Here is a 13,829-nt window from a genome sequence, read left to right as displayed (position 1 = left end):
AAATTCATATATGATTTTTAATAGTATAATGCAACAAAAATAGTGGAATCGAAAGAAAAAAAAAAGAATTAAACATAAATTCATAAAGACATCCAATAACAAGAAAATGGGGATGAAAGAATTTGAAATTCGAAGAAAAAAATTCTAAAATTAAAAGAAAATCAAATGTTGTGATATCATGTAAACATGGGATGCTTTCTTGATACTATTTGGTCCACTTGAAGGTGGAGTCTGTAATGCACGATAAGAACCGAAGCCTTGAGGTTATTTGTTTAAATGGGGTTTTTAAGGGCTTGATATAGAGGAATAACGAAATTCATATATTTTCAACAGTATAATGCAACAAAAATAGTGGGAATCGAAAAAAGAAAAAAAAATCAAACGAAAGCAAATAATGGGGCAATTACAGTGGTAAAATCATGCTTGAAAGGGAGGGTGTAATGGGGCAATTACAGTGGTAAAATGAGATGCTCTATCAGAATACCATGTGGCAGATCGGATGGAATATCCTAGTCATTTTGGCGGATCATCGCCGGTGATTATGCTGCGTTGCTCGTGCCTCAGCCTGCTCTGCCAATGGAGGTGGCAGCAGCAACGATACCGGTGAAGTAGAAGAGGAGTAGACCGAGGAAGTATGGACCTTACGGGACGATGACAAAGTCTCTAATTTTTTCATGTTTGTATTTGGTTGTTGTTTGATGAAAGAATTTTGGGTTTTACACTCAAATGTTATTTTTAATTTTCAAAACAATATAAGACATGGTATTTCCTGTCATTTTAATTTTTCAAAATAATAAAAATCATTCCTAACATTAGTATCAAATACCGACTATCTTAATGTCGCTTTAAGAAAGAAAAATCAAGGGAAAACAAGCATATTTGCAAACCAACTGATCAAGACACGATTTTGCAATTATCAATATACAGAAAGAAACAAACGAATTGGCAAACTTTTCTATTCGACAGAACATTAGAAATTATACAATGAAATGGACAATCAAGATTTGTCTCCTGAAGCACTGGAGGTGTTGAACTACTCTGTAGAGGGTGACGACAATGAGAGATTTAAGAGGAAACCCACCATGATCCCAATAAGTGCCGCCAATAATGCAAATCTGAAGGAGAATCCTGAACTTTTCGGATATCTTCGTCTCTTAAGCAGCTCCTATGAGAAGGAATGGCGACAATTATGGTTAGCTTCGGTAGTAACATTCACAATCTAATAAACTATGCTTCCACATGAAAATTTGCTTATTAATCCAATATGTGAACTCTAGTCCTGTCTCATCATCAAAGATTATCAACCATAAAAGAGGAAAAAAAAAGGTTCTCTGAATCATCCAAAGGGGTTCTCCTTTTGGCACAAGTGATTTCATGGGTAGATATCAATGTTTTAAAAACCGGACCGGACCAACCGATCCGACCGGTCCAACCGTCGACCGGTCACCATTCCGGTCCAATCTGGTCATTTGGACCGGATGGGGATCGAACAGGGGTTGAACCGCTCGAACCGGCGGTTCAACCGATGAACCGGCCGGTTCCAAGGGAACCGGTAGATTCAAATAATTTTAATTTTTTTTTAAAAAAATTACAAAATAAAAACATTACCCTCTCATTGTAAGCATGAAAGGAAGGATTCCATGTTGGGCCTGTCTTATGACATAGCCCACATGCCCAATCCCATTACTGTAGGCTTTTTTTTTAGCCCACAAGACCATGCCAAGCCAATGCTGAGGATGGCTTTTATAGGAGTCATTTGACTCCTTGTTCTTCTCACCTTCCGATGTGGGATTGCTAAATACCAATGAAAAAAAACATAACAAAACTCCACCAAGAGGATTTGAACTTGGACCAATCTTTAACTATAGTGCACCTAAGACACCACTAGGCTACATGTGTTTTATTAACTAATATGCCAAACAAAACAATATATATTAAATTTTAATTTTTTTATAATATTAAATAAAAATAATATAATATTTTTAAAAATTATGAAATTAGTTTAAATTTTCATTTTTTTATATATTCACATTTAAATATTATACATATTTCATTTAATAAAATTTAAAATATTAATATGATTTAATTTGATAATATCAAAGATATAAAATAATATTATTGATGTTTAATTTATTCATATATATTTTAAAATTTTTATAATTATTTTTAATTTTAATAATATATAAATTATATATTTATGACGTCACCGGTTCGATAGCGGTTTGATAGCTATTTGACCACCGGTCCGACCAGTGAACCGTGAACCGGTAACTTTTCCGGTTCGATTACCGGTCCGGTTCTGAAAACATTGGTAAATATGACTTCAAAAGGAAAAGATCATGAAAATTAAATAGGTTATGGCAGTTACATTTACTCTGTGTGTTAAAAAGTTAAAAGTAACATCTTCTAACAGAAATTAACATATTATACTAGATTATACTTCTATTCATATAGACTATATTAGATTACAATTTTTTCTTTTTTTAATAATGTGGGAAACACAGTAGTCACCACACACTCCAGGACTGGAGAGACAACAGACACACAACAAAACCAACCAACCAACACACACACACACACTATCCACTAGAACCATGTAACAAGTAAGCCTGGGACTCCACCTGATAGCTCCCATTTGGGAGTGACATGTACTACTAGATTAGATATTTAATAGCTGTAGGCTCATTTTCATGCATTTTATAAAAAATAGCTATCTTTTTGTCAAACCAAAACAGAAGCAAGTATGCCGGGTGAGAAAAAAAATATGCATGCATACCAGTTCCTGTTGCAGTTGCTGTGTTTGTCGAACAGCTGAATCCCTTTCCTCCTTCAGGCTCTGCAAAGTTGGGTTCTACATACAAGAAAATAGATAATTATAATTGAAAGCAAGAGAAAGGCCAGGATATAGAACATTAAAATCATTTGTCCTAAAATGCCTACAAGAAAATAAGCTTCACCATAGAAAGATAACTGAAAAGATGGCCAAAAAATTACAGGCACATAGTACAAACTAGTTCTACATCATACTACAGTTGCAGTTCAATAGTTGAGGTAAGAATCCATTCCAGCAAGTACCTAAAACTATATTTAACGACGTTCTGTTATGAGAAGTTAGCAAATCAAAAGCATATGATCAGGGACACCAGAGAACCAAGTTTGGACCTCAACATGTCTACATACCATCATTCTCACAGGAAGTGGTAATGCCCATCTGAGAAGTAGATGTCAAAAGGGAGTTTCATGGAAGGGTGAGCAAGTTGTTTACAAATTGGGCATGTGGAAGTTGAGAAAATGAATAAACCATAGGAAAAATGGTACTTATAAGGATATAATTTAACATTAGAGAGATAGGAGACAAGTCTGCAGTTGCCTGTGAAAAAGCTGTCAGCAGGTCAACATTGAACAGGAGAAATTCACTGCAGGCAACACAATTTTAACGCCAACCGGACATGTTAATCAGCATATAGCTATCTATATATATATATAGATAGATAGATAGATACAGAGCCTGCTCATGCACGAGTATGCCACATAGTCATAAGGAACAAAGCAGGCAAAAGCTTACAAAGCAATAGCATGTCTTAAGAATACAAATAATTTTGGTTTATGTGCAAGCATGAAACAATATCAAAGGCTAAATTAATTTTTTTAGGTAGAAACAAATGAGGATGAAAAGAATCATATACAGGAAGCACATGGGAAAAAAAGACCCAAATACTATTCAATAACATCAAAACTTGAGCTGCCATGCAACTGCAATCAGAAAAAGATGAGCAAACTTAAAGCTAAGAAAATTGACAAGATGATATTTGACCATGAAAAGAAATTGAAACCAACAGGTTGCATTAGCAGCAGTTAGTTGTGGTTAATTGTACCCCACATTACAAGGCATGGAAATTATCACAAGACCAGTGGAGAACTGACAGCAAAAAGTGGAGCATAAAGAGCTCTCCTCTAAAAACTGGAAAAATAAATAAATAAACAAACAAGCAATAACTCCACCAAATTGCACAAATAATAATAGACTTTAATCCACAACACAAGATTTTAATAGAACTCACAGAGTTGTAATCGGCATTTTCATTGGAGCTTGCAAATGATCCATCCCCTGAATTTCTATTTGCTAAGGTGTACACAACCCTAAGCTTGCACTCCTCTATTACCTTCCCGCTGTCCTTATTGAACTGGTTGCAAAAATAACCATCAATTTCCCAGGGAATAAAGGAACCCATCATTTTTTTAAAATGCCCAAAATAAGATATTCAAGTCAATCAATTGAAGACATTATTCATTAAATATTCTTACTGAAAGCATCCTGTGGGAGCTCATCAAGATCAGTATGTGGAGGCACTATTGTACTCTGCAGAAGAAACTTATCTTTGCACTGCATATCTGGAGGATAGTCTCTTTGGGCTTGAGAGGTGACTACAAATACAAAAGTTGAAATGAATATTACATATGAGGGAATCTTGAGGACCAAATAGAGATATTACAACTATCAATTGCAGACTGGTACGGTGCAAAAACATGTGGCATATGATTGCAAAATGGCCAACTAGGACATCTTTTTATCAAAAACTGAACCAAGATAAAAGATATCCCCTAAAAGATGGCCAGTGGCTACTTTTTAGAAAATGACTATGTGCACTGACACAGTATTGAAAGGGCACTTATGGGATATCCTCATTTCTACTGAAGGGTTGCAACAAACTAAAGAGAAGCACCTCTTATCACACATGCATCCCAAGGCTGTATAACACCGGTATTGGGTCGAACAAAGTACTTCTTAGGTGATGTGGTTTTGACCTAGCCAAAAAAAGAAAAGGGGGAAACATTAAAATGATGCACAGCTGAAATGAATCCAAAATAGAATGAAAAATGGGCACCCAATAGCAAAAGAAATGTATGTGTGCACATTATAGGGATAGTACCTTAAAAGCAACGTGATGTTCTGTGTTGTTGACAACTTTAAGATCACAATAACTTTGTTTGTCCAGCTCAACTGATCACAGGAATGCCATATTCATAAGTGCACCAGAACTTTCCAGAATACCATTTCAATTTTAAAAAATAAAAATAAAGCTGAGAAAATAACTCATACTTTTGGAAACTTTAGGTAGGTATAATCATGTTGAAAAGAACTATGCACAAACCTAAAAGCCCAGCATTCAACCAGTGATATTTCTCATTTTTGTGCTAGTCAAATTCCAAGCCTTTGGACAGCACTCATTTGAAATCATCTATTCCAAAGAGCAACCAGAATAGAGCTGGCAAGAGCTTATTTCATTGTTATTAATTTCGCTTCTTTAGTTTTGTGCTATTCACTATACTGCCCCTTGTTATTCTGAACAAGCACGTTGTCTTCATGTTGTCACAAATGCTAGGAAAGATATAATTCTATTAATACCTTTTTAACTCTGTAAAATATTGTTTCACGCTTTTGCTTTAACTAATATCCAATAGTTGGAGTATAGATAAATGATTTTGTGCTTATAGCAGTACGAAATAGATATCTCAATGCAATCAAATCTAAATTGGCTGCCCAGCTTCCAAAAACATATCTATCCCCTCCTGTTTTTTTTATCAATCACTGTATTTGCTATGCCTCCAATATTACTAGAAAGCTAAGCATCTCAGCACATAAACTTCAATAAGAAATCAAGTAAATACAACATCATACAAGAATACAAGATTGTGCCATGGGTTTTGCCTTATAAGGACCAATTGTTCCTCATCTTTCCATTGCACAATACCATTTTGTATGGGTCAATTGAGCTGAGTTTTCTACATATTGCTAACTTCCTACAAATAAAATCCCCTCCAGTGATACACGCCCACTCTCACCATTGATCCATCATTATTTCGAGTATTTTCGCACCCTCCATTCCATCTTTTCATATATTCAATTAAATCATTAATTTAGATTACTAATTGTTCCCGTAGATTTATTCATTTGTCACACCACTTCCATCCACAGCCGAGAAATTTTCTTATCAATGTTATCACTAGCATCCATTGAAAATAAAATGGCAATAAATGTATTGTTGCTGAACATGATTTCTTGATATCATCTTTCCCCACATCTCCCTGATTTGTCTCAATTTTACAAATAGATTTATACTATTTTTCAAGCTATAATCGTTCAAACCACGATCACTAATATCTGCACCTAAATTGCAGCCTATGATCACACTTACAGGTTAACAGCATAAAGTACAACGCATTTTATCCAAACAAGCTTGTAATATACACAGAGAAGGATACATACATTGAAATTTGAGTTCATCGGGATGAACAGTGATCAATGGCTTGGTAATAGTCATGATCACACCAGATCTATCTCGCAATCAGCCAACCAACCAATCAACGAAACCCTAGCACCACCACCGCCACCACCGCTACAGCCTGTCACAAACCCTAGGTAAAAGAATCGCACCAGAGGAGCTCGGACCAAGAATTTAGAGAGAGAAAAAGACAGAATTCTAGAGAGAAAAGGAGAGAGAGAAAAAAAGAATAGAAACGAACATGTGGGCGTGAAGAAGCCAGAAAAAGGACGGAAGGGCTCGGTCCAAAACCGGTGCTTCGAAGATTCAGCCACCAAGATCGCTCTCTCTGCTCTCCGGTTATCTAGAGAGAGAAAGCTCCCCGCGGGGGTTTGGGGGTTGGGAGGAGTTTGAGAGGTATGTCCACCCTTCGGTGACAGAGACAGCGGAGATGACACGTGCCGCATTAAGGAGGTTGGTGACGCCCGATTCAAAAGCGACAGTCTGGGTGTGGGACCTTGTGACGTGTCAATGGGTTGACGTGTCACTTGATGATTTGGTGCTCCGCCGTTGTCAAAAAAATTTAACAACGGTGCCACTGTAGGACAATGGCCCCATCCCCACCTACGCTTATCATGAGCACACTTTTCAATGCCACCCCTTTATCCTTTCTTTTAATAATTCCCACATCTATTACAATTTAAAATAGATTAAAACCTCATCTATTATATTATGAAAAACCCTAAGGCTATGATAAAAGGTAGATTCTTGAATAAAAACAATCATTTTCAAAAATGTTTTTAATCTAAAAAATATTTTTTTAAAAAATTAAATACTTGATAAAATTTAAAAAATATTTTAAAAAATCTAAAAAATTACTTAAAGTATATTGTACAGTGACACGTACTCTTAGTAATATTAAAAAATCACTTATAATATTTTTTTAGAAAAACATTTAAATAAGTAATTCTCTTAAAAATATTTTCAAAGTATCTTATGAAGAGAAACATGTGATTTTATTAAAAACTTTCATTAAAATATTTTGAGTAAAAACACTCTTAGTTAATAATACATTTTTAATACCCATAAAAAAAAATATTTTTCATGTTGTAATAAGAGTTCGTTTAGGAGTGATCCTAAAAATTGTTTATAATATTTTTAATATTTAAATGATAAAAAAATTCAAATATTAAAAATATTAAAAGCTCTTCCTAGAATCAATATCAAACGAACTCTAAAACCATTTGATCACTCTCTATATACTTTAGGGATGTTTGGTAAAACTCAATAGTTATTACTTAATGACTTAAATTAAGTTTAAGTTAAATTATACATAAGTTATTAATTTAAAACTTATTACTTAGTTTTTACTTTTTAAGTATTAAGGTATTTGATAAAATTAACTTAAAATTTATTGTAAATCATCAAATTGACATATTAATCCTCATAAATTATAATTAGGGTAAAAGAAGTTGAGTAACAATGAAGATTATAGAGTAACAATGAAGATTGTAGAGTAACAAAAAAGATTATGAAAGTAATTAAGAGAAATGGGAATAAAAAGGTAAAAATAAAGATATAGTCTTAATAATAAATTAATTATTTTTACTTATTATTTAAAGTTTTTTATTTTATTTTAAATCATATCATTAAGTTATTTTATCAAACATACTTAATTTGCTTAATAACTTAAATTAAGTTATTAAGTTGATACACCAAACACCCACTTCATCTAAAACTTTATTACGAAATTCTCCCACCTATATTTGTAATAATTTGTCTTATAAGAAAAAATAGTTTTTTTCTTTCATAAAATATCAATTTAAGAATCACTTTAAATAATTATTTAAAATTTTAAACTTTTATTAAGCAATCTCATTTTTATGGAAAATTATTTTCAAATTTAAAAAAATAAAAAATAAAAAACCCTTTTTAACCCTCTTTCCAAGTATATTGTTAATAATTTAGAGTTTTTCTAAAATCAGAGGGATGGTAGATCATGTTGGTGAAAAGAATGCGGTGGTTGAGACAATGTTGAAGGTCTTGGCAATGTGGCCAAATGAGACCTTTAATTTGGGTAATACGTGTGGCCTTTTTAGGCCATGGGGACCGCTAGAGGGTGTACACTTATATCACAAATTTGTAGCTACTCACTTGACCCTTGCCCTCTAATAATTAGTGCTGTGAAACACAATAGAATCTGAATATATCCAAACTCAAACCAATTATTTTTTGTGAATGACATCGACTTTCTATGTCAAAAAACAAAAATTTCAAATGATGTAAATAGAGCCTACTTTTTCAGGACATGGTGACTGCTTAAAGTTGATGTCTAGTGGTAAAAGAGAGTTGCATCCCATCAAATCATGAAGGAAGATCAGAAGATTAGAGCCATGTATTCCACTTTCTTGAAGAGATTTTAGGCCTAATTGGTTTATTTGTCGGAAAAAAAAAAAAAAAAAAAAGTGACTTTATTGGAGGTTTTAAGTGAACTTTGGGATAAGTTTGGACCCATCACTTTTACACAGATGGGTGTCATGCCACATCAGATTTGTCATCACAAGAAAATGCAAGTTGTCAACTAAAATACGTGACACTCGTACACCTGTCAAAATCTAGTTTTCGTGTCCCATTTTTTCATTTTTTTTTTCCTATTTTGTATTTCTTTCTCCATTTGGACAATGCTTATCTGAAAGGAGGATGGCGACCTTCCGGTTGATTTGTAGGAAGCAGACAAAGTTTACTATGCTCGTTTGAACCGCAATTCAATTTTGCTGACCATTTTTTGGGGCAATATAAGTAAGACTCCGATTCAATTTTTGGCTTACCATTTTTGAAGAAATACAAGGAAGACTACCAAAAATTTTAATCTTTTTAAAATAAATTTAAGGTACCATATATTAGTTTTAGGATGTCACTTTTACGTCAAATCTTATTAGTCCAAAGTTTTCCTGATCAATTTTTTATGATTACAAAATAAGGTTAATAGTAAGAATGATTCGATCAAGTTTATTATTTCGGATTCTCCAATCAATTAAAGATCTTGTTTAATGAGGACTTGATCATGTTGAAGATGTAGGAACTTCAAATCAAATCATTCATTCACTTAACTTTTTTAAAATCATCCTTTATGTGGTATAAATGTTCGAAAGTAATTTTATTTAGGGTTTACTATTGAACTTTAAATTATAATATTATCTAAGATATGAAGAAAAATACATGCCTTGATCTATACTTTTAACTTTAATATGATTTGAGGTTCTATAAGTAATCATTTTAAACTCCTTGACTTTTGATCTTTTCTTTCCTAGTCTCCATTTATGCACTCCTTAGTAATGGGAATGAAGATACTTCCATTGAATTGCAAGAGAGGAGATAGACCAAGAATTCCTCTATTTATAGGTGTAATATGGTTCTTCCCACAAATGAACTATCAACTAATGGTAAATTTTAAAATGAATATAATTTAATTTCATCAAAATTCATGCATGGGAAAATGAATTAAACTATTTGAGAAAAGAAAACTTAACTTCTTAAAAAAAACTTAAGGTGGACATTATGAGCACTTTTGCTTCTAACATTTTAAATCAAGTTAATTCTCTCAAAATTAGACAATATCATGTTTCTATTAAAACTTTAGCTTAAATTTTTTTCAAAATACGTTTGAAGGGCTTATGAGGGGTGTTCAAAGCCTTCCCAAGGTTTCCCAACCTTGAACCAGTTTTAAAATTGGCAAATCAATTCAACCAATCGAGGTGCAAGGGAATCGATTGAATAGGTTGGGCTTAACCGATTGAGGAAGCCTTTTTGTCCCTTAAAATAGTTGAATGTTATTCTATTTGATTGAAGCAGAAGTCTTGATTGGTTGAGAACAAATCAAATTATTTACTCACCTAATTGAGTTCTTAACCCTAAAGGTCACCTACCATGACATTTAATATCCAACAACTAATCAATTGGTTAAACTAATGGCTCGACTAATCAAACTCAGGTTGTGGGTTTCAAAGTTCTTGAGCTTCTAAGATACATATTTGAGATTTAAAGGGCATTTATACACATGAGACCTTAAGTATTCATTTTGAAGACCTATAAAAATACTTATTAAAAACTCTTGAGTGTTCATTCCTATATTTGCTTATTCTTTTGTGCAACTTTGAACCATTCCTAGTTTCTTTGTATATAGTGAGTTATTATTGTTCTCTAGGATTGAAGTATCCTTTTATTGAATCTTTAAAATTTTCGAGTGATTTGTTCAAGTGAGGTTTGACATTTGGGAAGATTTATAAAATGGTTGATGGGAATCATATTCTAATTGTACACATTGAATACTTGGATTGAAGCCTTGAAACTAGTAAGACCCTCACTTGATTGGAACTTGAGGAAAGTAGACATAGGTTGGGATTTGGGTTGAATCACTATAAACTTGAGTTCATATATCTCTTTACCTCTCTCTATTTATCTTTATTTCATTTAAATTGCCCATTATTTAATATTCTTACTACTTGCTATAATTTAGTTTTAAAACTTACAAAATTGACCTTCACCTGCACTCCCCTCTTGGGTTGTTACCTAAGATTAGTTAATTATCTTTCACAAATCCTTACATATTTAGGTTTTATAGAATGGGGAGAGAGAAATCTTACCTATTTAGTATATACACATATTTCCTTTTTCATGGAGTTGGTCCTACTTTATTACCAAAAAAAAAAAAACACCAAATTTTAGATCAATTTCTATGCATATTTCAAATAAATATTTACCTATAAAGTCATTAATAATATGTGTTGGTCCTAGCCACCACTCAAGCCAATCTCGACATATTAGCTTTATACTTCCAAAAGAGAAAGCAATACAATTTTAAAAGTAGGTGTTATATTATCGTCTTCTTCATGCTAATTAAAACTAATAGTAACCTTAGAATGCGTTTGGTAGTGATTTTATAAAATGTTTCTAACATTTCTAACACTTGAATGATACAAATTTTTAAGTATTAAAAATATTAGAAACACTTTATAAAATCATTGTCAAACGGGCTCTTAATGAAATGAAGTTTGAAGGATGTAAGTATGTAGGACCTTTTGAAGGATGTAAGCTTTGAAGACTTGAGATAATAGCATTAAATGCATGGTTCTATGAAAGAACTCCAAGTGATGGAATCACCAAGGAAGTCTTTGATGTTGAAGTTAGTTTCCTTCTCTTTTTCCAATAAAGCACTCTTTAGTACTTATTTATATAGTTGGTTTCCAGTTTACCAAAGTTATCCTTCTTTGAGTTAGGAACACATGATAGGGATTATCTCTTACACTTTAGATGAAGTTGAATGACTTCATGATGAAAATGCTCCTTGAGCGAATGCGATCAAGGAGCTTGTCAAGATAATTCATTTTAGGAGAACCTTCTAGACCTTGAAATATGTAGGTGTTCGATTTCCTACTATTACATGGACTTTGAAAAAAGAACATAAAGAAAACCACATCAAAGCCCTAAGTTCTATCTTTTTGTCTTCTTCTCATCATTGTGTTACCATTATCTTTCTCTATAAACGACAACGTGGAGAATTTGAGACAACCCTTCTTCAAAAGGTACATTAATCTCTTACTCTTCATAGGCCTTTTCATTTTTATTTAAGAAATCCCTTGCAATGATTTTGATTTCTAGGTTTCATTTTAGGTATCTAAGAAATCTTCTTTACAATAATTTCAATTTCTACGATTTTATTTTGGGTATATCATAAATCCCCTTTGTAATGATTTCAATTTCTATAGTATCATTTCAAATATATGAGAAATCACATTTCTTAAGATTCATTGCAAAACCAAAGTATTATAGTTTGAAAATTTTGAACTTTGATTCTCACATTTATAGAGATAATAACGTGAAACCAGTGTTTGGTTAATCTCAGTTTTGATGATAACAAAACAAGGTTTGTAACTAATATTATATTTCAAGTGTGATTAGGCAAGAAGATTTCCAAAGCGATAATTACAAAGACAAAATTAAGGCAAGAAGAAATCAATAAGAAAAAGAAAACCTCAAAGAGAAGTTCTTTTCAAGACCCAAGCTTCATAAGATCTCTTTGTAAGATTTTTGGTGCACTAGGATTTTCATGCATTACATTCTTTACTTATGCACCAAATCATCCAAAAGTTTTTTCATTTTAAATCCTTTAAAATTGAATGATTTCATGTTTTCAACTAAAATCTTGTGTCAAATGTTTTCCAAACTGGTTTAAAAGGTTTTAAGTTGAAAAAGTTGGTTCTTGAGCCAAAAACGGCTCAACCGGTTGAATCGGTCAAGGAGTAGGTCAACCCACAGCTCAACCGGTCGAGGGGTGCAAAACAACATTCTCTCTCTTCCAGAACAGTTGTTCAATCGGATGAGGAATCGATCGACTCCCACCTCAACCAGTCGAGATCCGATCAAAAGGCGGTCGAGATCTAACAGTCACATGTCAAGCATTAAATGCTAACAGTTAGTCAACCCCCGACTCGACTGGTCAAACCCCCAATGACTAGTTTGGTCATTTTCTTATATAAAAATGCTCTAATCTTCATTGTTTCATGAGCTTAACTTTCCTAAACCTTCCTTGAATATATTTGAGCCTTGGGAGAGTGTTTTTTAGTACACCATTATTCTAAAACTTGCATATCATTAGTGCACCATTCAATCCTAGTTTTCTTGTATCATTTGAGCCTAAAGTTTTGTACTAGGATTTTGTGAAATCATTTGTAAATCTTTGAGAAGAAAATTTTAAGTGTGAGGTATCACTTACGGATTCTCAAGTGTGGAGTATCACTTGAGGGGTTGATCAAGAGTTGGGTATTTCTTGAGAAGTATAAAAGGTGCTTAGAGCCAAAAGTACAAGAGGGTGGATCAGAACCATAATCCAATTGTATTACTTGAAGGATTGGTTTGGAAGCCTTGAATTAGTGGAACCTCAAGTTTGGGATTGAAGTTAGAGGAAAGTGGATGTAGGCCGATTTGCGCTGAACCACTATAAAATCTTGTGTTTGCATTCTCTCTTTCCTACTCTTTTACTTTATATGCAATTGTTTTTATATTGTTTTATTATATATTTGCATATAATTGTCTCTTGCATTCGTACAATTTAAATTTACAAAAAGAGACCATCACCTTATTCACTTCCCTTCTAGGGTGATTACCATAGATTGGATTAGCCTAATTTTTCTAACAAATAATTATATGACTCAAACCTCAAATTTTTTTTATGATCAATTGTAATGTCTTTTTTTTCATAGTGTTGGAGTTGCAGTAAAATTAGTTGCAAACTTGCAATGTGATATGAAGAACCCATATATTTGTTTATGATGAATAAATAATATGAATTTACTAATAATCAGTATTGAATGATGATAACCATTTGTCCTATTAAGCATTATTTTTGTTTCAATTAGTTTACCGCACTTCAAGTATGTATTTAATACCATGTTAGTTAATTATCCTTCAAAGACAAAAATTTATCATATTCTCTTGTTTATAAAAATTTTCCAAGAAATTTCACATTTTTTTTTGGACTCGGCTTCCTTCCCCCAACGGCGGGAAAAT

At 32.8% G+C, this 13,829-nt stretch overlaps 1 protein-coding gene across 3 annotated transcripts; it reads right to left on the bottom strand.

Annotated features, from left to right (window-relative positions):
- Positions 1-859: 859 nt before the first annotated feature.
- LOC117910855 (vesicle-associated protein 2-1) lies at positions 860-6,664 on the bottom strand. Of its 3 annotated transcripts, none has more exons than XM_034825167.1 (8): positions 6,526-6,664; positions 6,269-6,417; positions 4,932-5,002; positions 4,725-4,806; positions 4,310-4,425; positions 4,062-4,184; positions 2,777-2,851; positions 860-1,165 (listed from the first exon to the last, which is right to left on the bottom strand). In XM_034825167.1, exons 2-8 carry the CDS (start codon positions 6,321-6,323, stop codon positions 1,034-1,036), a joined length of 654 nt encoding a protein of 217 aa, XP_034681058.1. In that variant the 5' UTR covers positions 6,324-6,417; positions 6,526-6,664; the 3' UTR covers positions 860-1,033. The 3 variants fall into 3 exon arrangements, with proteins under 3 accessions (XP_034681058.1, XP_034680958.1, XP_034681013.1); XM_034825067.1 differs by having other exon boundaries at positions 6,269-6,405; XM_034825122.1 differs by lacking the exon at positions 6,526-6,664 and having other exon boundaries at positions 6,269-6,517.
- Between the last annotated feature and the right edge of the window lie 7,165 nt (positions 6,665-13,829).

Source organism: Vitis riparia, chromosome 1 (genome assembly GCF_004353265.1).
Source record: "Vitis riparia cultivar Riparia Gloire de Montpellier isolate 1030 chromosome 1, EGFV_Vit.rip_1.0, whole genome shotgun sequence".
Classification (NCBI taxonomy): domain Eukaryota; kingdom Viridiplantae; phylum Streptophyta; class Magnoliopsida; order Vitales; family Vitaceae; genus Vitis; species Vitis riparia.
This window is presented reverse-complemented; position numbering and strand designations above follow the sequence as displayed.

Excerpts from the sequence above, each read along its gene's own strand:
- LOC117910855 (XM_034825167.1), bottom strand. The coding sequence starts at position 6,323 with ATGACTATTACCAAGCCATTGATCACTGTTCATCCCGATGAACTCAAA. Across the intron at positions 4,426-4,724 it reads GGATGCATGTGTGATAAGAG|TCACCTCTCAAGCCCAAAGA; the intron begins GTGCTTCTCTTT and ends TTGTATTTGTAG. Across the intron at positions 4,185-4,309 it reads ATGAGCTCCCACAGGATGCT|TTCAATAAGGACAGCGGGAA; the intron begins TTCAGTAAGAAT and ends TTTTGCAACCAG.